Source organism: Aulonocara stuartgranti, assembly GCF_965226115.1.
Source record: "Aulonocara stuartgranti genome assembly, chromosome: 15".
Taxonomy (NCBI): Eukaryota; Metazoa; Chordata; class Actinopteri; order Cichliformes; family Cichlidae; genus Aulonocara; species Aulonocara stuartgranti.
The window spans coordinates 10,699,601-10,723,784 of record NC_138951.1 but is presented as its reverse complement, the minus strand read 5'-3'; the positions used below and the strand labels follow the sequence as shown (position 1 = coordinate 10,723,784).

Sequence of the window (24,184 nt, the reverse complement as noted above, 5' to 3'; positions counted from 1 at the left end):
ATACGAGGCTCAACCCTGCCTTTATCCCAAAGGCCGGCTTTTTACCCACCACCTTTCTCCTCAGAGGAGCAACAGCAGCTGCATACCTTGTGCCCAGTCCGTGCTCTGCACACACCCAGAGTGTCAGACAAAGTGACCAGCTGTTCGTGTCCTGGGCTAAACCACATATGGGAAAGCTTGTGTCTAAACAGCGCCTCTCCCATTGGATAGTAGGAACAATTTCCCTGGCCTATACTTCGGCCTCCTGCTGGCTTGCGTGCGCATTCCACTAGAGGTTTGGCAACCTCATGGGCTCTCTTTAGGGGAGTTTCTATTCCTTCTCCCCTGTGAAGTGCTGTTGGGGACAGTTGTCTTCTTAACAGGCATGTCTGGCAATCTGGGAGTCAGTATTTCTCCCATAGTGAGACACGAAACGAATGCTATGAAAGAGAACTTAAGGTTATGTATATAACCCCGGTTCTCTGAGTAGCATGAGTGAGTGTCTCATCGGACCGCCCTCCTTGCTATGGAAGCGAGGAAGAGGTGGGCTTGTTTTGAATGACATCTGACGCTATGTCAGCCTATTATATAGGGAGGCACTAGCCCCTCCTGACATGGGCGTCACTTAGCAGGAGGCGTTCCCATAGTGAGACGCTCGCTCATGCTACTCAGAGAACCGGGGTTATATACATAACCTTAAGTTAGCTTTAGACAAACCAGCTCCTTCCCTATATTGACTCTCAACTGGGCTAGTGAACTAATTTTTGAATGTTACTTTGTATCTGGCATTTAGACGAGAGCATGTCGGAAATCTCCCCATTTACGTCTAGGTAAGACAGCTATTAAATATGATTTCAAAACAATGTCAAACTACTCTTTAAGCTATGCCAGAAAATCAGTACAAGTTATTTAGTATGCAAATTAATTCCCTGGCTTACTTTCCCCAACATACTTTATTTCAGTGCTAAATAAAACAGACTGGTCTTGCCTGTGTCCAGAAAAAGAAGAAAAAAAAATCATTAAGTCAGGAAAAAAAAAGTTGTGTTCTCATATTTAAAAGTTAAAAGCTCCTAAGGTTTACAGATACACAGCTATATCTACGCTAAAACTAGAGTCATCACCAACTGGAAGCCCTCCAGCCACCAGTTGATTCATCTTGTCTTTCTACTCCACTCTTGTGTAATGATTTGCAGCCGTTTTTCCTTGCATCTATCTCTATCTGTGGTGAAATTAGTCTACCATTGTGAAGTGCACTGAGTGGTCATTTGTGTGGGTGATTTAGAGACGAAATTTATTATAACACTGTCGCCACTTCTGACTTAAGTGATTGCTGTACTGAGAAGATTAAGTTTTGCGTCTATTAAAAAAATAAATTTTTTTCACTGCTGTTTTTTAAAACAAAACAAATACATGCCATGTTCTTTATACAAACCGAACATCTCCCAGTATATAAAAATAATATGTCAAGAGAATATCCTAGCCATCAAGCACTAATGGTAGCATTCCCTTTGATCCCAGTGTCAGCATTTAACCCATACACCTCTATTACTACTATAGCAATAGCCCTAATCAATGCAAATAGCTGACCTGATTGACTACCTCCCTGGACTTTTTTTGGGGGGGAGGTAACAACGGTAAAAACAATAACAATAATAATATTTATAACAAGGTGCAATAATATTTAATGTGCAATATGTATGACTGTGCAATGACAACAAAGAGTTATCTTATATTATCTTATCAATTTTGTAGAATTTTCAGGAAACAAAAATTGACAATGTGTAAAAAATAATAATAATAACAAAAGGAACTTTAAACTGTCACACTCACTTTATTTGTTTTATTAATCAATTGAATGTACAGTCTGTTAACTTGCCCACACAATACTGTTCTAAATGTACATTATGCGTACACCAAAACAGGTAATCTGGTGGTATTTAGTATTTACTCACAACAGAGTTATACATATATTTGTGTAAGTATATTTAATTGAGAACCCATATTTATTCATACATCTAAGACATGTCAATGTAGATGTTAGGAGTTCTTCTCCAGGAAAGCTTTGCAGCATCGTACACACTGCTCATAGACCTTTTCAAAGTCTTCATCACTTCCCTAAAAGACAAAATTAGGGAGGGGGAGATTAAAATGATTTAGCCAACTATTCATAGCTCGCAATCACTGGAATTTGTTGTCTATTGCACACAGTGAAAATATACAGTTATATGAATGGAACAGAAGTACGGCCTGCCCTCTGATGCAGGCTGGATACACCCAAATTATAAAAAATGACAGTTTGTTACTCAACTGAGAAATGTTCTTATTCCGAGAACCAAATTGTCAAGACTGAAGCCAAAAGGGTTTTGAAATTCTATTCATAACTATTCAAAGTGGTATTTCTCGCTGAGATTTACGTTTTTAAAAAAAGAATTTGTAAACACATAACTACATTGAATTTTGTGATTCCCTAATAAATTATTTATTATTTTGTTAAAATAATTTATTATTTTTTATATATTTTATAAAAATAAAAATATAAAACATATTTTATATTTGTTTTTTCCCCCCATTATCTGATAGAATTTTCTGTGTTAGGGCAAACAAGTCCTTCTCCCACATTGCATCCCTAACTTATGGGGTTCCACAAGGTTTGATCCTGGGTCCACAATTATTTTCCTTCTACATTCCATTTAGCTGGCATCATTAAATCCTTTTCTGACATTTTGTATCACTCTATTCTGATGACATTCAGCTGTATCTGTGACCGTGGATGTGGACCTAAGCAGCTGCAGAGGCCACTGTTTTCCTGTCTAGGCTAAAATGTTTTCAGTGGCACCATTAAGTGCTTATAAAATAAGTAACTGTGAAATTCATAGGCTACTTGGTAATCTTCCTAACATGTCAGGTTATGCCTTGTCAAAAAAAATATTTGAAATGATTTGTTATCACATCAAAATGTTTAAGTACGTAGAGTACAATGATTGTTGTGATGCTGAATTGGGTTTTTAAGCATCGTGTAATTCTATTGTGTACTAACTACTAAATTGCTGGTATCATGACATCCCTATACCAATGATCCAGCACTGTATGAGTAGCAGCAGCAGCATTTCTTGTGTATTATGTGCAGAAAGATGAATGATGAACACCTTCACATTGATAAAATAAAAGAATCAGAAAGTTTGACATTGAGTTAATTTAACCCATTATAAGTAATCCAAATTGTTCTATAATTAAGTTCTTATTGTTTAATTACGAATTAACAAACAAGAAATAAAAAAAATGAAAAGTCGATACCTACATTTTAAAATATTCCATTAACAATCGCTCAATGCAACTGATTGAAAATAATAATAGAGCTAAGAAACATTTAATAGAGAAACGTTGTTATCTGTATTTTAAATTTTTAAAGTTTACAATGGCCGTTTAACACGTCTCTTTCCTCCTCTTCAGTTCACATCATCATGAACTCATGTTTGTAGTCTTGTCACAAAACTTCATCTTGGTTTAAATTCAACTGTTATTCTCAACTGATTGAGTGAGTAACTACACACCTGTGACACATGCCACATACTCCAAATTACTAAAATATAAATATTTTAATAATTCCATTTGTAAAGGTACGTCTGACACGCACACTCTCCTATTATGTGCAACATCTGCAAAAGGGCAATTACGGACAATCCAGAATTCATGTGTAAAAACAACATAATTCTTTATTTATCCTGACACACGGACAGCGATTGTTCTCCCCTTTTTTGCTCGCTTGGCTGTCATGCTATGTGGTTGCTGGCGAGGTACCAATCCAAGTACTTACATGCCTCCAAAACCACATTGACTATAATGAGATTTGGTAAAATTACACAAAGAAATACAGCGTCCAAAGCCAAAATCACACAATCCAATACACTCAATACAATCACATAAACTGTGGTCACTCTTTCTTCTTCCAGCTGCATCACTAATAATTCATGACTGTTTTATTTAAAGTCCAAGTTCTTACGGGAAAATCAAAGACATAGGAACTATACAATATAATTCATCTAAAATAGCTCTAGCCACACACATTTTTCATAAAGTAACTTCGGTCGTTGCTGTGCTTTTTGGAAGTCGAATTTCCCAGAGGAACCCACCCGAGGGATTAATAAAGTTCTATCTTATCTTATCTTAAAGACCACATATGAAAATTATTACTTATTATAAGATCCCTTGCCATTTATTTAAATAAACCAACCATAAAAATATATTAAAGTTTAAATGGCCACAGGAGGTTAAGATTTTTTTATTTTTTTTTTAAAATGTCTATTGTCAACACTCAAACTTTCAAAGCCTTCCAAAGGTCTCTGCCTGCACTTTTCCAATTCTTGCCTTTTTCACTCATAATACTCAAGACAATAAAAACCAGCCAAGAATCCATGTCCAAATCATCTGGCAGGACTCAAAACATCTAGGGAACAAAAAGAACTACCGAGCCACGGACTGTGAAAAGCTTACCAATGTGAAACCAGAAAACATCTGTTATGGTTCCGTAAAACTAATATATTATGGTGAGTGTTGGTCTGGAAAGGCTGAATACCACTTTTTTGTGAGAAACACAGCTATTTTACTAGCAACCGTTCATTTTGTTTTGGCGCTCTTTACTGCATCAATTGTGTCTGGATTTCTCCCTGCAGACAACTTAACTCTTCCACTTGCACCTGAAGACTGATCCGGTCCATCCAAAACCATAAATATACTTCAAATGACTGCTCTGTGTGACATTTCCTGCCCTTTATCTTGTCCATAGAATTTTTCTCACGTGATCCTTTGAAGAGAAACACAAATGTTACAGAATGGGCTGAATGTAGCTTTTTTGTATCTACTACAATTACTGAAAGAGTTTGACGTTTTACTTTGAAATACTTTTTTGGGCTTTTAATCAGGATTCTTATTATGAAAAAAAAGTTCTTCCCGCTTTATTGTCTCTTGTATATATTAGATTTCATTTTTTTTGTATGTTTGGCTTAAAGTTCCCCCTTTTCACATTTAGTGCACAACAGAGTTCATTTAGACACCTTATCACTAGTAGAAATACTAGATTGGGTTTTTGCCTGGGTAGAGAGTCTAAAGGGCAGGTCAGATGATCCCCACTCACACATTAGACTAGGGATATAACAATTCATCGAGTCACTCAAATAACTCAATTATAGGAAAAAAAACCCTCAATACAAATTGTTTTAATTCAATGCTTCATTTAATCCACAGCTCGGTAGCGCTCAGTTGTCACCATGTAAACGTGATAATTTTACCAGCATTTGAGACTAAAAATAGATGTGCAATAGTAATGTATCTAGGGCCACGCATGTGAATAAAAAAGTATTACAACATTAAGCTCATGCAGCCCCCAGTTTTTAAATAAAAACTGATAACTGATAGCACAAACACAGCAGACAAGATGACGTCATAGTTTAATGTGGAGCCGGAGTTTGTCTGCACACACGGAGAAGAGCAAAAAGGCTGAGCCATTACTGAATGGTGAGCTCAGGTTAAGTGAAAGAAAATGTTTTTTCAAAACAGCAGTCCATGTAACTGTAATCGCCATAAAAACCTATATTAGGAAAAATATGGAAGGACCTTTTAATCAAATCATCTGTTCAACAGAAGAAAAGCGAACTTGATGTATACAGTTAGGTCCATAAATATTTGGACAGAGACAACTTTTTTTCTAATTTTGGTTCTGTACATTACCAGAATGAATTTTAATTGAATCACCTGACTTGGCTATTCAAGAATATTTGACTTCTTTGCTTTAATAAACTCCTGGGTCCTGCTTTGGCTGTATGTTTTGGGTCTTTGCCCATCTTTATTATGAAATGCCGCCAAATCAGTTTGACTGCCTTTAGCTGGATTTGAGCAGTATATCTCTGAACACCTCAGAATTGATTTGGCTGCGCCTGTCCCATTTCACATCATAAATAAACACTAGTGTCCCAGTGCCACTGGCAGCTATGCATGCCCAAGCCATCACCCTGCCTCTGCTGTGTTTTACACATGATGCGGTATGCTTTGGATCATGAGCTGTTCCACGCCTTCTCTCCATACTTTTTTCATGCAGTCATTCTGGTAGAGTTTGATCTTGGTTTCATCTGTCCAAAGAATGTTTCTGACAGAACTGTGCTGGCTTTTTTTTTTTGTTTCATGCAGTCTTCTCTTTATGGTAGAGTTGGATATTGATACAGCTACCTCCTGGAGAGTGACGTTCACTTGGTTGGCTGTTGCGAAGGGGTTTCTCTCCACCATGGAAATGATTCTGTGATCATCCACCACTGTTGTCTTCTGTGGACGTCCAGGTCATTTTGCGTTGCTGAGTTCAACAGTGCTTTCTTTCTTTCTTTCTTTCTTTCTTTCTCAGAATGTACCAAACCGCAGATTTTGCCAGTCCTAAAATTGCTGCAATTTCTTGGATGTTTTTTTTTGTCTGTTTTTGCAGCTTAAGGATGGGGGATTTCACCTGCATGGAGAGCTGCTTTGACCCCATGTTGTCTGTTCACAGGAAAATCTCCCAAATGCAAGTACCACACCTCAAATAATTTCCAGGCCTTTTATCTGCTTAATTGATAATGATATAACGAAGTAACTGCCCACACCACCCCATGAACTAGCCTTTGAGTCAGTTGTCCAATTACTTTTGGTCCCTTCCAAAAAAAAAATGGAGCACGTGTTAAGGAGCTAAAAATCCTAAAACCATTATCCAATTTGAATGTGGATAGAGATAGTCAGGAATATGCACTTTTCCCTAGCAAGCTGAGGTTGCCGTCACTGAGTAACTAACAGGTCTTTACGCCTGCATGAATTGGGCTTTAGCAATCAATTTCACAGCAAGTGCCAGCTGCCACTCACCAACCTTTCAGAGAATGCACATTTCCCCTTGGAACCATTGGTTGCCAGAGAGGTCTCTAGGCCTTTGTGGTTGAGACCTTAGCATGGCACTTAATTTAACATGCCAAATGGTATAGATATTTAAAATGAGTTCTTGTGTCTCCCTTAAATGTAAGTAAAGGCCTCTAAATGTTGCATCTTGTAGTTTTACTGGCTTTGGCTTCTTTGCTGGACCATCTCGCTACAACATTAAATTAAACATATCCTCTAAATTTGAGCAATAAAGTTGAACATAGGGATGTGTTTGAATACTTACATAATAAGGGTCTTGGATGATCAGCTGCTTCTGGGGGTCATAAGAACCAAGAAGCTCAATTTTTGCTGTGTAGTCTTTCACGGACTTTGACTTCCGTTTCAAGTCACTGCAAAGGTGAGAGAAAACAAGTAACTCCAAAAGAACAGAGCACGAAACAAGGGAGGTTTGAGCACCTCTGGATTAAAGAGGTCACATGCTTCTAAATATTCGAGATAATGTTGTTGTATAGTGTTTATTGTCTGCTTCTTATTCTAGCATTCCTCTAATAATAATTACATTCATGTCATTAACTTTAAATCAGTGATAAATAATAAAACGGTGTAGTCTGGAAACATACAGAGTACATAAATGAAAAGTAACACCTTAACATGTTTAAGTCAATCCCAGACAAAAGCAGTAGGTCAAAGAATTAATGAATTCTCAGTCTGGCCAACTTAAAATTTGTAGGAAACAAAGTGTGCAGGGGGAAAAGAAAAGACTGCCCCAAAGAGCAAAGACGAGGCATCCAAAGAACTCAGTAAGCTGCTTACAGATCAGATCTGCCGTGGGCATGTGATCTCAAAATGATCCTTAAACGTTCAAAGTAGCAAAAAATATCCCTCCCCCTGACCTCTGCAAAGAGCTTAAGAAAGGATATTGGTCATTAAAGGGAGGCATTCTCCTACAAGGCATTTATAGCTCAATGTCCCCACCATTTTTATGTATGCATGTGAAAGAACAGCACAGATAAACGTCATGACAGCAGGACACACTAGTTTGGACCGTGACAAGACAAATGTTTTTTGACACTTAACACATGACACCAGCGCTTTCAGTGTCTAAGTATCCAACCGTGATTGACACTCTTAGAAAAAAAATAAACACTGCTGCTGTGGGCTGAAATAACTCTACCTCAGATTGCTCTCGTCCATGCACAGAATGTGCTCAAAGCTCATGAAATCTTCCTTGGTCACCTGCAAGAACAACAAAACAAATATTACTTTTGGCTCTGTGTGGAAATTCAGTATGACCAGCAGAGACTCCCTCTGGTCCTTCAAAGAGGGCTGAATGGGTTATGCAGCTAAAAGAAAATAAAAAAGCAGCTTTTTCACTGACACATTAAACCTCTAAAGACAAGAAAAATAAGACAACTCAGATCTTATTAAATCATTCATTTATCATCTGCCTTTTTAGTAATAGCTTTTGGATGTAGTTATATTATGTCAATATTTTTAATTACGTTTCATTGTTCGTAATGGAGGCCAGCATCCATGTGCTGTTACATGCACAAAGAATTTTTAAAACATAAATAAACTAATGTTGCATTTTCAACAAGTCACACAAGCCTTATTTTCCCATCTATTCCTCCTCCCTCCTTCTCCTGCTCAATGGCTAACTCATTTTAACGTGAAAAAAACAAGGTCGCGTTTATAACAACTTGAATTCTTGACCTAGAGGAAAACCAAGTTAGGGAAAGGAGCACGTCTGTATGCCTGTGGAGGGGTTTATACAGTTTTCACTGCATTCTGTGATGATTTAATGGCACAAGCAGCAATAAAAACAAAAAGAAAAAAATAAGAAAAACAGGCAACACCCCGAATACTTTTAAAGTATTTTGACAGTGGATTTATAGGAATGCCAAGGAGAAGCTAAGGGCAGAGAGAAACAAATGAGAGCACAGAGGCATGAATAAAACTCCCGCATAGCTCCAGATGTTGACATATGGACACAATAACAGTGACAGCTTGTAACAGCAGACGGGTAAAAAGATGTTCATTACAAATGTTTTCGATTATATTCACGCAGCGAAACGCTCCAGCCACTGCAGTCTGATCACTGTATTTCACCCATTCTCACACTTTCACATCCTCTCTCTCACACACAATGATAATCTGTGTTGATCATAATCTCAGTGCCTGCTTCTTTCACAGTGTAAATGAAGCAGTGGTAATCCTCTATCAAAAAGTCTTGTGCAAGACCTCCTCACAAAGTTGACAGAGAGCTTAGTTTGGTATCTGAAATCTTTGGCTAAGAATGAGCAAGGAGGTTTTTATGGAAAGCAAAGAAAGAGTCGGGAGACACTCATAGAAAAGTGATTGGAAATCTAAAAGTTAATGGTTCTTTTTAACAAAAAAGAAGAATTTGACATGTCACCGTGCATGTTGGTTTACCGTCATACTTTAACAAAAGAGGTACTTGTTGATATGTGATTCAGGAAAGCTGTAAATTTATTTTGCCCTATATCTTCATTCAACAAGGTTCTTCTATGTGAGGGAACAAAAACCTTGCACGCCTGGCCAGTCAGCCACTGAAATTTGCCTCCTTGGTGACACTTCAGACATTTGCGTCTTTAGCCTGTGGTGATAACAAACATGTCCTCTTGTTGTAGTTAAATTTCAACATATGCTGAACTTGTTAAGTTTATAAAAGGAGCAAAAAACAGACACTCTGTAATGTAGTTGTTAGTAGATTTAAGTGTTTAGTAACGCTCTCGTGGTTATATGGAGTACAGTCTGAAGACACTTAATATATTTATACACTTTATATAAGGTTATGGGTGATGGGGAAAATTATAAAATATTGTAACATTTCATTTATTAATATTTATCCAATTTCATAAAGGTTTTTTCGCAAGTGGTTGCCACTGCAAAGAGCTCTGTATATCCAGTATGGCACCGATTTTTATGCCCTTATGCCTGTCCTTTCCGATGCAACCGTCCCAGGGATTTGTGTGTTCTTGCCTCAAACTAAGGATCTTTTACAGGTTAGGTAAATGTGATAACTACTACACTGTAAAGCCACCACTGATCCTATTTGTGGAATGAATTAACTAAGAATAAATGGGGGAAAAAAGCAAGTAAAGATGGAAGTAGTTAAGAGGCATAAAAGGAAAAAAAACAATCAACATGCATAGAATGAAACTTTAAAATGATACATATAAATGAATAATGAAAACGACACATAATAAAGCCCTAAAAATCATATGGATCTGTGTGATATATAGTATACATAACTCAATTTCTTATAAAGAAATAGTAGCGGAGTGATTTTAAGTTCTGTTTTACTACTCTGTGGGGAAACAGTCTTAGAAAACACAAAAAAACAAAACACTAAAACACTGCTGTAAGCAGGCACTAGGGCTGTGCGATAGGACCAAAATCTCATATCCCAATATAAGAATTCTATCATCTCGATAACGATATAAATCACAAAAATGTAACATTTTCTGTAAATTCTGTGAATCTCGGGCAGCTCGACTTGCGGGAAGTGTTTCCAGCTGCGCGTCATGTAGCTGGAGTCGAGTGTTTTAACAGATGCATGAAACGATACATTTTTAGACACAAGTTGTAACAGCCGCAGTTTTCTTTGTGAGTATTTATTACACAGGGTGCTGCGGGGAAAAGCCTGTTCTAATGTTTGAGTCTAAGGTTTATTTTTTAGCACCTGGCGGCTCTTTTTTACTTCTCATCCGTAAATAATCTGCTCTTTCACGTGATTCAGTTTATTTTGAAAAGTCTCAACAGGATCTTGAGCTTTATTGTGAAAGGTTTATGTGGAACATAAACAAGCAGACACACGATGGTGTTACCGTCGTTGTTGCTAACCACAACGCATAAAAACAGGCGCTTGTCCGTAGTGTGGTTATATTAAATATAAGAGAAAGAGAGAACTTGAAGAAATTAATATAGCCACTACAGTGACCATCAAAACGATGAAAAAATATTGCCGTAAACAGTTTATTTTGCGACACCACGAAACAAACAATAGCTAAAATGAAACGATAAACGTTTTTATATCGTCATCCGATCTATATCGTTATATCGAACAGCCCTAGCAGTAGGGCTGCACGTAGGGCTGCTCAATTAATCGAATTTTAATCACGATTACGATCTGGGCTTTCAACGATCATTAAAAATGACTGAGCCGATTATTAGCCCCTCCCTCATTTATCCGCGACACCTTAAAGGCCGGTCCGTGAAAATATTGTCGGGCATAAACCGTCTGTGGCGCAAAAAAGGGTGGAGACCGCTGATTAAGAGGACCCGAGGGAAGCTCAGAAAGCTAAGCAGAAGTTATTTGGAGAGGAGAGTGACTGCTGTTGGTTGAAAAGACAGGTAAAAAAAAAAAAAAAACTTCAGTGGTGTTGCACACTATTTTATATAATTTTTTTAAAGTCATTGTTAACCCTTTAAAGCCGGTCAGAGCAGCACGCTCCGTGTTGTGTAACTATTTTTAAATCCCTGTAGAACCTGGACCGTGTAAGCTAGCGCAATAATTTGTTTTGCATATAAAACCAGAGGAGTTGTACTTACATCTGATGCCATCAGCTTGTCCTCGGTCACGGTTTCCTTCCACATAAAGCTTTGCAAAAATTGCATAAAAAGCGCTTGCAGGAACAAAAACACAATATTCCAGAAACACGCTTTGCCGATCCGATCAGCTGTTCGTAACACTTCCCACATTGAAACAGTCGTCAGCACGAACTACCGCATATCCGCCATTTCCTGGCCGAAACCGGAAGTGACGTAATTTTCGCGGAAATTGTAGTTTTTTACTCGTAGGCCTTAAAAGCCTATACTGGTCATGTTTGACCTTTCTGAATAGTTTCTGTGATGCTTAGAACTCGAATTGCACTGCTGGAAATAGTTTATTTTGATGCACCTGCTGTTTTCTTTGCAAATTTGCATCATAGGATTGTTTTTTCATTTTTCCTGCAGTATATAAAAATTGCTGTATCTCCAAAATAAAACTATGAAGACACTCAAAATAAATTTCCTGTTGTTGTAAACTATTTTTTGCAACTTTTTTGTATTTAAAGTTTTGAGGGATAAACCCTTAAATTTCTCCAAGTAGAAATATATGTAAAAAAAACCAAAAACGATTTTCAATTTTTTTGTAGTTTATTGCACTTTTTTGCAATTAATGTAGTTACTATGGACTTAATGAATACATATTATTTAAAATATGGGCTATAACAGTTGTATAGCAACTTGAAATGCTCCCACAAATGGCACTACAACATGTAAAAATATAATATAAGCTCTGGCGGACTTGGTTCTATAGTAGGTCTTAAAGGGTTAAATAAATATCGTCAAATAATCGAGATCTCAATTTCAGTGAAAATAATCGTGATTATCATTTTTGCCATAATCGAGCAGCCCTAGCTGCACGATTAATCGTTAGAAAATCGCGATCTCGATTCATACTTATGTGCGATCTCATTTCCAAATGACAACGATTTAAAAAATAAAAAATAAAAAAGACGACGACGATTGTACCGCATTTTGATCCGGGACGCAATCTGCATGAAAACAAGCGCTCACTCTTCCTGCTCAACGAATGACAAGGGCGGAGCCTTATACCACGTGATACAGAAGCTGTGCCGTGTGATGCTAAAATTAGCAGGGAAAAAACAACAGAGAACGCGTCAGAGATGACGAGAAAGTGACAGGACAAAATCCGTCCCGGTCAACCACCCAAACATCAATAACGGGAACCTTATACAGCGCTTCCCTATACCCGTCGAACTCCCGCAGGCACAAAGAAATTACGGAGGCTATTACTTATCACCTGACCAAAGATATGGCTCCCATCAACACTGTGCAAAACCAGGGATTTAGGAAAATGATAAACACCCTAGACAAACGCTACACAGTGCCGTCCAGCAACTATTTTTCTATTGTTGCACTACCTGCTCTATACACGCAGTGTCGAGCAACGGTGGAGACGGAATTTCAAGCAGTGCAACATTTTGCGGCAACAACAAAACGTGAGACATCTGTTGTTTTTATGTTTATTTATTGTTTTTATGTTCAGTCTCAACTGTTACGAAGTTGATGTGCAGTTAATAAGTGCAATAAATATTTATACTGGAAAAGAAAATCGTGAGAGAATCGTGATCTCAATTCTAAGCAAAAAAATCGTGATTCTCATTTTATGCAAAATCGTGCAGCCCTACCTAGCAGGCACATCTACATTTGAAGTTAATTATCTGTTTGCACACCAGCTTTCACTTGTGTTGTCGATTATAGTTCTAGCCAGTAATAAAATATAATATCTACATAATATCTACTTACAGCTATCATTAATGTGTGTTGAAGAAGCATTCCTTAGGAATTATCCAAAAAATAACCATTAACAGATAAGCTAAGATCTTTTCTTCATTAATTATGTTTGCACTTTTGAGTAATGGTGGGAAAAGGACGAGAATTCAGCTTGTAAAACTTATCTGCACAGCATCAATGCTGAACTGGTGACAGGTGAAATTAATGTGATTACTACAGGATGATGGTATTTTGGCAAAAAGTGTTCATTCCTCAAGTGTTGGTTTTACGATAATCAAATTGCAACTCTCTTAAATCTGATGTCTGGATGTCAAATTTTTGATTACCCTAAGTTACTTGTTATGGATCACTTTGAAAAATATGTGTTTATAAAATAAACACACTTTTGTTTATTTGGGGATACACAGGTCTTTAAACGAGCTCCCAGCTGGCCAGTTTGCTTGGACACTGGCCACGCCAGGCCTTCAGCAAAGTTGGAGGGTGGGTTATTAAAAAAGAAAACGTGGCAGAAAAGAGTGCTAAAGAAAAAGAGGAAAAAACAAAGACTTGTCAAAGCTTATTGTGTGGATTTGGTTGGGTTTAAGCCAAGGGTTGAGCCTTCCCATCCCTGCTTTGAGGAGATTAGATGAGGGTCTGACAGAACTGGTTTGCAGTAAGCCAAAACAAGGAGATGGGAGATCTCAAGTCTAGGGTGAAACACCGGAGATCTCTCAGTGTTTAAGGGCACTGGGGAGTAGGAGTTACTGTAAGGAGAAGCCAGCGCAGCATAAAGCCTGAAGCCATACATGGACAAACATCTTGGTGTAATTTCAGGCCTCTTTAAGGATTAGAAACATCTGTGCAGTGATGCTTGCTACACTGGCTTCATCAATATTTCACAAACGTCACAGGTGCCATCAACTTGAACATTAGTCTAGACCAGGGACTGGCTATCAGCTTCTTTATTACACTCAAAAATACTACCCCAACTCCTAAAAATGTTATACAGTTTGTGATATGTAAATAAAAACAGAATATTTTCTGAAATCCTTAAGCTGAGAAAATGAGCCATTTTAAGCCATTTTGCATTGATGGTGCAACCCATCTCAAAACTCGCGACAAGTTCGTGTTTACCACCGTGAAACAGCTCCTCTTCCTTTAACAACAGTCCATAAAAAACTGCAAAATGAGGAGACCGGCTGCTGATCTTTGGGTAAATTATTTTCTTTCCTTCTTGTCTGGTATAAGATTCTAGTTGCTCCACAGTCCTGGGTGTTCTTTGTCATATTTTTGGTTTCATGATGAGCCAAATGTTTTCAGTCTGTGAAAGGTCTGGACTGCAGGCAGGACAGTTGGGCTCTTCTTCTATGAAGCCATGCTCTTGCAATAGCTGCAGTATGCAGTTTGGAATGGTCTTGTTGAAATATGCAAGGCATTCCTAGAAAAAGACATCATCTGAATGGGAGTATATGTTATTCTAAAACCTGTAAAATAGCTTTCAGCATTGCTAGTGCCTTTCCAGATGTGCAAAATATCAATTCCAAAGGCATTAATACACTGCTATACCATCAGAGCTGTAGGCTTTTCAACAGAATACGTATAACCAGCTGGATCGTCCCTCTCCTCTTTACTCTGAGGGACGCAGCATTTTTAAGAAGAATTTTACATTTTAATTTCTCTGACCACAGAGCAGTTTTCCGCTTTGCTTTGGCCCAGAGAAGACTGTAGTGTTCTGGATTGTGCTCACGATTGGCTACTTCTTTGCATGACTCAGCTTTAACCTGCATTTGTGGATGGCATGACGAACTATGTTTACTGATCTATGCCTATTTTTCATGCAGTGCAACCCGAGGGGCCAAAGATCACAGGCATCAAATACTGATTTTTAACTTTGTCCCTTGCGCACAGAGTTTTTTCCAGATTCTCTGAATCTATTATGATTATATCTTGTACTGCAGATAATGAGATATTAAAAGTCTTTAATGTTGAGGAACATTATTCTCGGCCCTGGCCCAACGTTTTTTTGAGACATGGTGCTGCCATTAATTTCTTAATGAACTTATATTTACATTAAAATGGTTAATTTTCCCAAGTTTTTATGTTCTATTATGAATTACATTTTGGCTTAGCAAATATGGCAATTAGTGTATTGGGTTTATACAAACAAACTTTTTTTCTTTTTTTAAAAGGATTAGATAGCCAGTGCCTCAAAATGTTTTTTTAAAAATGTAGGCCCTTTTCCAAACAGGTTTAAAATTTACTTCAGACAGTTCTGTGGAAGATCCTGTTCTAGCGCATCTCGTTAACTCATGAGCAGGTTAGCTGACAGTCTCCTTTTCAAAAGAAAACCAGTTAAGCAGCTATCCCCAAGCAGTACAAACACGTGTTTCACTTCCTTCATGCTGCTGTTTGGGCACAATGTCTTGCAGTCTTAGCAACAGTCACCCTTCTCTACTAATTGAAAGATCCAAAGAGAAGAACAAACAGCACAAACCAAAACTTCTAGCAGGTGGAAAGTTGGTTCTTGTGATTAGAAAGCTGACTACACAGACCTGGAGAATAGGTTTCTAGGATGACAGACTCCCTGGTAGGCAGCTGACTGACATCAAAAACAACCACAATAGCTATTTAACAGTTCTTCTGTAGACAGAAGAAAGCATGATGGAGCAGACTAAGAATAAAATCCAAGTGAAACATAGAGTGTAGACCAGTAACACTCAGCTGGTCTGTGAGCAACATCCATGCTACCACAAGAGGCCAAGATGCCTGAAAATCATCCTGTAATTAAGAGAGAAGACTGCTACCTACTCTTCTTACTCACTGTTTTAAGTATGTGACAATTTATTTTTAAAAATGTGATTGAGCAGCATTACATTCTCACATACACACGCACGCACACACACACACTTTCCACTGCAGTGACAGCAGCTGTGGGACGTCTGGTTGTACCTGTCGCGCCCTGTGGTCCGTGTCAATGCCATGCTTCCTGAGGCAGGCTAGACCGCGGGCATCCGGTAAGCTGCCTAGATTCCAGTCTGATGTGGCACCACTGTCTATGATCCACTGCAACAGAGAACAAAAAGGGGGCGCTAGCTACGTCTTGAGAGAGGTGGTGGGTGATCATACCTGCCTGGCCACATGCCTCATGGGCACGCCATGCCTCTTCATGCAGGCTTGACCACGGTGGTCTGGAGGGTTTCCTATCTCATAGGTGGAGGTGGCAGCACTGTCTATCCTCCACTAGGCAGAACAAAGCACGGGAATCAGAAACTCAACAAAACCGAATTACAGTCTCATAAAGAAAGAAGTTTCTGTACAGAATAAAGGGCAACTCCACATTTAAACTGAAGGTAAATGTTCCTAATCATCTTTAGAGACTGTAAGCAGGTCGCTATTATCCAAATTGAATTCAGTGAGGAATTTTGAACTTTCATTTTTTCCATTTTAAATCAATGTACTGCAGTTAGTAGCAAAAGTTAATTTCATATAGAATTTCTCTCCAGAGACCAGGACTTTAAAACTGCGAAGTTAATACTGCCAAATTAAAAATATATATTATCAACCAACCAGTATGAAGAAATAATTTTCCTCACTAATGCCAGAGGAAATATTTTTGAGACTAGTTCTTGATATGTTATTCATATTGTAGTGTTATACGTAATATGTAAAGGGCTCTTCAAACATGCAACACTGAACAGAACATTTAAGGTGAGTGGCTGACACTTCTGTTGTCATTTCCATAGTTGTATCAAATGGCAGGAGTTATAAACAGAAAAAATGTGTACAGCAGATCTGTAGTACGAAATGAAAACATATGTCAACAATGACTTTACCTGATCAACGATGCCACCATCAGTTGCCATCTTCCTGAAGACTGCTTCAGCAATGGGGGATCGGCAGATATTCCCTGTTCAACACCACAAACAACATCACCATATTAAAGGGATAAGGATATATTTAGAAAACTGCAATATCCCAGTGGTAATACACATAACTTCAGTATATCATAAAGATATATGTATGATATTTTAAAATACAAACTTTTCTGTATACGGTAAATGGATTTCGACTGCTAAAACAAAAAAGAAATGTATTGTGAAACTGACTTTACTTTCGGACTGTGTCAACAACTAAAATGACTTAAAATCTTGAGTCGAGGCCAGATATTGATTAAGCTTTTTTCTTTCTTATTCTGTGCACTGTGATTGCTCCCTGGGACAGCATCTGAGGCATAACAGACAAAAAGGGGCAAAACCTTTACAATATTTTAAAACCTGAAAAAATATTTCTAAAACTTAAGCTCATATTTTAACATGTAGACCCATGCAGAAGTCCAGCATATTACTGGCAACATCCAAAGACAATGGATTTACTGTGCTTATATAAAACTCCTATTTGAAATACAGTCGCAACTTTGTGAACAGTGACTTTTTTTTTCTTTTAAATGTCCTAAACAAAATCTAGAATCTCATAAAAGATCTAATTGAAGAGCAGACTTTTGGCTTAAATTTAATGCAATTAACATAAAACAAATTAATTAAAAATATTTTCAGGGGCTTAATTAGTCAAATTGAATAAACCATAAATAAAATGTTCACAGCTTTTGTCTAACCCGCCTAATTATCTGTGCTGTTTTACAGAAGGCCAGTACTACTTGAACCCTTCCTCCAATTAGGATGTCGACAGCACCAGAGGTAAAAGTATGCAAAAAAAAAAACCCTAAACGGGATGCTTTAGTAAATGGCTAAAATAACAACTAATCTGTTAATGTCCAAAATATATAACATAAAATCTATGTGTGTCTTAACATGTAATGTTTAAGTTACTGTTTTGGTAGTTGCATCAAGCAGTTTCTAAAATGTTTGATCACGTTTAGTATTTTTTCAGGAAACAGTCCATTGGTAAAGTAAAATCCTCTGTAGAAGCTTTAATGAAATGTGAAACGAATTATAATGAAAAATCTACCACTCAAATTAATAACAGAGCCAACCTACACTCTGCTACATCTTGAAAACTATTTCAGAATTGGACGCATGTGCTTCAAATTATCTGCAGTGACGTTTCCGTGCTGAGGTGAGTTCCTGACAGCTTTCACTTTGGATTCTTTGAGCTTAGACACGTATCTCTCCAGTTAAACACGGACACCTTGCTTGACGTTTACACATAAGGCTACAGCTGATTAGATACCAAACATACACACATGGAAGTTAAAAGTTTAAGAGCCTTAAGTGGAAAGTGTGTTTGGCAGCTTCGCGTTCATTGTAAGGCAGCTAGTACATAGTTAGCACTCTGAGGTACATCTAACGAAGCTCATTTCATTTATTAAAATGCGATGAGTTGACCTGCTGACAGAATGACATGTTTGCTTTTAAGCAGTAACACGTGTAAGTTTTAACTGAGGTTTTGTGGGTTTAAAAGACGTCTCTTACCCAAACAAACGAACAAAACCGACTTTGTACCCGTCGCCGCCATGTTGAAAGGTCCTGTACGACTACGACACCGGCTAACGTGGCGGCCAAGTACTGCCTGAACAAAAGTATAGCACGCTGACAGTGCTGAAGGGTTCAAGTATGAACCACATGCGCCTTAAATTTAAAGAGTATTACTCTCATTTACATTTACATTGGAAATTATAAGTGATACCAGATATCTGTGAATATATATTTTGTTTGTTTGTGTTTTGTTTTGTTTTTAGTTGACATACAACCCAATGTAGTCCTACTGTTAGTCCTAAGCCCATATAATTGGGGACAGTAGTATCAGGAAGTCCATCTGGTGTAAATCTGCCAATTTGACGTGATGATATGTTGAGGGATGGAAATTGAACATCTGCTGAAATATTCACAGAACAAAATATTGCACAAAAAAATTTAAACATAATCAATAGCAAATAGCAGCAACAGCTGCTATTTGTCTGCTCACACTCTTAATTTGCATTTATGGTACTGACAGCCCACGGGTAGAAGCTGTTCTATAAATGTACTAACGAAGAAGAATGAAGAGAGTATGACTGAAAGATAGGAGTGCGTTGAGAAGCTGATGAATCAGAATCAGAGAAACTTTATTAATCCCAGACGGAAACTGAGTTGTCATAGCAGCAAATATACAACAAACACAAGCACGCACATAAGATTAGTGTAGAAACAGAGTTATAATAGATAAATATTAAAATAAATAGATAAATATATGGATATAGGTATACATATAAATATAAAAGGACGAGTATGTGTGGAAATATTTTGCAGTGTACAAAAGTGACAAGGTGCGTTGAGGTGTGATTAATTCTGTTCCACATGTGTGGACCTGACCCAAGTGGATGAATTAAAGAGTCTGATAGCAGCAGGAAGGAACGACCACCTGTAACGTTCTCTCAGACAGCGAGGGCGAAGGAACCTGTTGCTGAAACTGCTCTTCAGATTGTCCAGTGTGTTATGGAGGGGGTGGGAGTCATTGTCCATGATTCCCAGCAGTCTGCCAGCATTCTGTCACTGATGACCAACTCCAGGGTGGCGAGCTTCATGTCAACAACAGACTCTGCCTTCCTGATGAGTTTGTTCAGTCTGTTTGCGTCCTTTGCTTTGATGCCTGCACCCCAGCACGCCACAGCAAAGAAGATGGTGCTCGCAACAACAGACTGATAAAACATGTAGAGCAGCCTGCTGCATAATTTGAAGGATCTGAACCTTCATAGAAAGTAAAGCCGGCTCGAACCCTTTTTGTAGGCAGCATCCGTGTTGGCAGACCACACCAGCTTGTGATCCAGTTGAACTCCCAGATACTTGTAGGATGTGACTATTTTGACATCAGTCCCACGAATGCAGACAAGGGGAGGGTCGGGATCTGTTTCTGCCAAAGTCCACCACCAGCTCCTTTGTTTTGGCCACATTCAGCTGCAAGTGGTTCTCCTCACACAACCTCATGAACCATCAATCATTCCTCTGTACTCCTCTTCCCTTCCCATCTCCACGCTTCCAATAATGGCCGTGTCATCAGAGAATTTCTGGAGGAGGCACATTTCTGTGATGTACTTGAAGTAGGCTGTATAGATGATGAAGAGGAAAGGGGACAGAACAGTTCACTGGGGTGCTCCTATGTTGCTCTTCAGACTCTGACACACAGCTCTGCAGTCTCACAAACTGCGATCTGCCTGTCAGGTAGTCAAATGGAGAAAATGAGAGACAGGAGCACTGATGGAGTAACTGATGGACCTGCTCTACCACCTGCTCTACAGCCACATGACTCGTTGAAGCTAGTTCAAGAAGAGAATCAGCAATATGATTTCATGCTGAGAAAGAACACTACAGATGCAGTGTTAGCAAAGATTAACACTGTGGTACTGCGTGAGGAAGTTAGGCGTGGCAGAGAAGTATGTGAGGGTGGTAAAGGACATGTATGAGCACAGTGAGACAATGGTGAGGTGTGCAGTAGGAGGGATGGATGGGTTCAGGGAGGTGGAAGTTGGGATTATATCGGTATACACTGGCTTTGAGCCCATTCTTGTTTGCAGTGGTGATGGACAGGCTGACAGATAAGGTCAGACAGGAGTCTCCATGGACTATGATGTTTACGAGCATTTGGAAGAGAGCCTGGAGAAGTGGAGATGTGCTCTTTAGAGAAGTGGAAAGAAACTTAGTAGAAGTAAAACAGCATATGTATGTGGATGACAGTGAGACAAGTGGAAAGTTCAAACAGCAAGAAGCAGAGGTCAAATGTCTAGTTCTGCTGGTTCATTATGAGTCAGTAAAGGACTAGATGTTACAATCCCAGACAATGCATTGCTTTTAATGGAGAAAATCTTGAGGGATGGTTGTTATGAGGAAAAGCAGCCCAGAAACTTTACCACATCGTTGTGTGGCACAACTTTAGTTCTTTTACCCAAACTAACCTGCCATTTTCCGCAGTTAGGTTTAGGGATTAGAGATCTGATCTAAATTGTTAAAATTTGGGACACATCGTCAGTAGTGGACCTTGGATTCATCGGGTGTTTCGGCCATTATCGCTAGACACCCTCATCCAAGGAGGCCCTGCCAGGGTTGATCAGGCCCTGTCAATAGTTTATGTTAAAATAAACAATTAAAGGTGGAGTGGAGAATTCAGAGTTATAGAAGTCCAAGCAAAAGACAAACCTCAAAATTAAAAACTAGACATTGCAGGAAAAATTGAAGCAAGAAATGTAATGATAAATTTGAGGCAAAGACTTGCAAAAGACTATTTAATTCTGGTCCCAAGTCGTCAGCTTCAGACTGACTAAAAGGGAATAATCAGAAGAGCAGGAACCAAAGTGAAAAAGCATGTAACATGGCAAGAATCTAAGTGTTATGTACTGAGATCTGAAAATTTGCTGTGCCATGCTTTTTAATCTCTTTTTCTGCTTCTTACCCTCACCTTAGCCAGTGATGACGTCTATTGCTAATTGAAGGGGACACACTAGTTCTAAGAAGAAGCTCAAAATGACATGGGTAAATAGACTGTAGAATGACAGATCAAAATATTACCTCGAAAAACATTTTAAAGAGCAACCTGCCAGGAAATTGTCAAAAAAAAAAGTTAGTTTTAGTTGGTTTTCTTAAATATGTTGCTATTTAAGATAATCTTCAGTGTTTCATTAAGTGAAGCAAGTTTAGGCCTGTGATTCACCTTTGAGGAATGTCTTTTTTTTAATGATGTCTTTAAGTGGAAAACCTAGCAATTAGATGCAGGTGGTATTATCTATATCCACCACTGGCCCCAAGCCTAATCCCCCCTTCAATGCCAACTCGAATATGATAATGAAGGATCAAAGCTGTGTAAGTTCAAGCAGGTAAACAAATGTATCTGGATAACAAATTTTTGTATGCTTGAATTATTTATAGGTCAGTGTTAAGTGACTTAAACAAACAGACAAAAGACATTCCTCTGAAAATGATCAGGTACAATGACTGGACTGAAAATTATTTAAAATTCAGCCAGTATCCAAAGAAAATAGGCCCATGAAGTATGTTTCAAGAAGGATAACAGTCATGCTTTCTGTGTACTAGTTTCAAATAATTATAGCATTTAAGTGATTCTCGAGTCATTGCATTTTTATGATATTTACATTTTAAAACAGTTCCTTCCTTGTGGAAATAGATGTTGTTTGCTCATTTCCTCTGGTTTGCCGCTGTATTAAATATGCTTCATTACTAAATTTAAAACACTGTACTTAAGAAATATTATTCCTAAAACCATGTTAAAGGCTGTAATACAAAACAGTCTTTTTTTTGGCACAAATGTCAAAACACAATAAAACTACATTAAATTAAAAAAAATGGAATAGCAAGCACTCTGCAAGTTCAGACAGTATTTATTATAAATATTTCAAAAGAAATGAACATTAGTACAAAACAAGGCTGTTTGGGGAAGAATGGTTTCAATGCATTTTAATGGCTGGCTTAACTGTTCTGAGAGCATGAATGAATTCCTGGAAAAAATGCTCCTAATTGACTGAAAAACAGCAGCTTTTCATTATTGGTCATAGCATGCGCTCATTACCATGATCGCCTTCTTTTTCTTTTTTTCCCAAGCTTTATTTTCATTTTTAAATTAGAAAACAAACACAAACAAACAAAGCAACAACAACAACAACAACAAAAAAACCCCCAGAAAACTCACAACTATGGGACAGAGCAAGTATCAACAAATAACCACAACATGGCAGGCCATTGTGACCACAGAAGCACTCCCAGGTACACACTCTTGTATCTATGCCTTTCAAGGATAACCTCAGACATCTGAAAACCAAACACAGAAAATACAAGCATAATAATAATAATGATGACAATAATAATAATAATAATAACATAACAACATTGATAATTACAGAATTTTTTTTAAAAACAAACAAACAAAAGAAACAAAGAACTCAAAAAAAGTGAGCAAAACACAAAACACATCATGTAAACCCCCTCCCACCATCCCCCCACCCCTTTACCCCTGTATGGCTCTCAACCTCATCACATTCGTGTATCCAGACAGTTTCTATAGAAACTCTCATGCACAGGAATCAACATCCCCCACGATAAAACTGCAGCATTCAGGAAATCGAGTTAGGAGGGCCTAACCGGGGATCAAATCAAGGCAGACCCAGGGGGATTTGCGTCATCTCTATGATCTATTAGGTCCAAAGACGGTAGTACTGCCAGGAAGGGGCCCCAAATTTCTTCAAAGGTTCCATATTTCCCTTTTACACTATGCGATATCTTCTCAGGTGTGCAGTAGGACGCTAGCTCATTAATCCAGTGTCTCAATGTTGGAGAATTTTCAGATTTCGAATATAGCAGAATACATTTTTTCACTGCAGTACTCGCAAGTAAAATAAAATATCTCTTATGGTAATTCACATTAATAGAACCTGTGTCACCTAGAATTATAGTTTTGGGTCCAGTTCAATTTGGATCCCCATTACCCTTGAGATTATTTCAATGGCCCGTCTCCAGAACTCTTCTATCACTGGGCAATGACACAGCATGTGCAGGAGATCATAATCTGTCACCTTACATCTCAAACATTTGGGGGAATAATTATTATCAATTTTATAAGATAAGATAACCTTTATTAGTCCCACACGTGGGAAATTTGTTTTGTCACAGCAGGAAGTGGACAGTGCAAAAGTTATGAGGCAAAAATTAGAATACAATAAGAATGTATGTAACCTATAAGGGGTGTAATATATCCTATGAAATATATTAAATTGCATTTGCCTGTGTTTTGTAGAAATTAACATGGTCTGTGCCTGTTCCAGTAAATGGTGCCATTCTACCTCTTCATAGACATGGCCCAGGTCTGTCTCCCATTTTCTTTTTATACACGCTTTGTTATGGTCAGGTAACTTTTCATCCTTTTATTGACTTCCATGGTTTGGTGCAAAGATGCATTTCTCTTGGTGAAATATTTACAGCAAAGTACTGAATTTTACAGTCAGATATAGAACATAACTGTATAAGGGACAAATAAATGGTTGATCAAAATGTAATCACACTCATCCAGTAGGGGG

The 24,184-nt window shown here is 38.1% G+C and overlaps 1 protein-coding gene and 1 long non-coding RNA gene across 4 annotated transcripts; one reads left to right on the top strand and one right to left on the bottom strand.

Annotated features, from left to right (window-relative positions):
- Positions 1 to 1,790: 1,790 nt before the first annotated feature.
- acp1 (acid phosphatase 1) lies at positions 1,791 to 18,693 on the bottom strand. 3 transcript variants are annotated; one of them, XM_082506590.1, is made up of 7 exons: positions 18,603 to 18,693; positions 17,007 to 17,080; positions 16,300 to 16,413; positions 16,123 to 16,236; positions 8,042 to 8,103; positions 7,151 to 7,256; positions 1,791 to 2,094 (listed from the first exon to the last, which is right to left on the bottom strand). In XM_082506590.1, exons 1-7 carry the CDS (start codon positions 18,643 to 18,645, stop codon positions 2,017 to 2,019), a joined length of 591 nt encoding a protein of 196 aa, XP_082362716.1. In that variant the 5' UTR covers positions 18,646 to 18,693; the 3' UTR covers positions 1,791 to 2,016. The 3 variants fall into 3 exon arrangements, with proteins under 3 accessions (XP_082362716.1, XP_082362714.1, XP_082362715.1); XM_082506588.1 differs by lacking the exon at positions 16,123 to 16,236; XM_082506589.1 differs by lacking the exon at positions 16,300 to 16,413.
- LOC309689902 lies at positions 16,423 to 18,230 on the top strand. The gene is made up of 3 exons (XR_014271552.1): positions 16,423 to 16,523; positions 17,814 to 17,867; positions 18,197 to 18,230. It is a non-coding gene; the product is annotated as an uncharacterized lncRNA (long non-coding RNA).
- Positions 18,694 to 24,184: the final 5,491 nt, after the last annotated feature.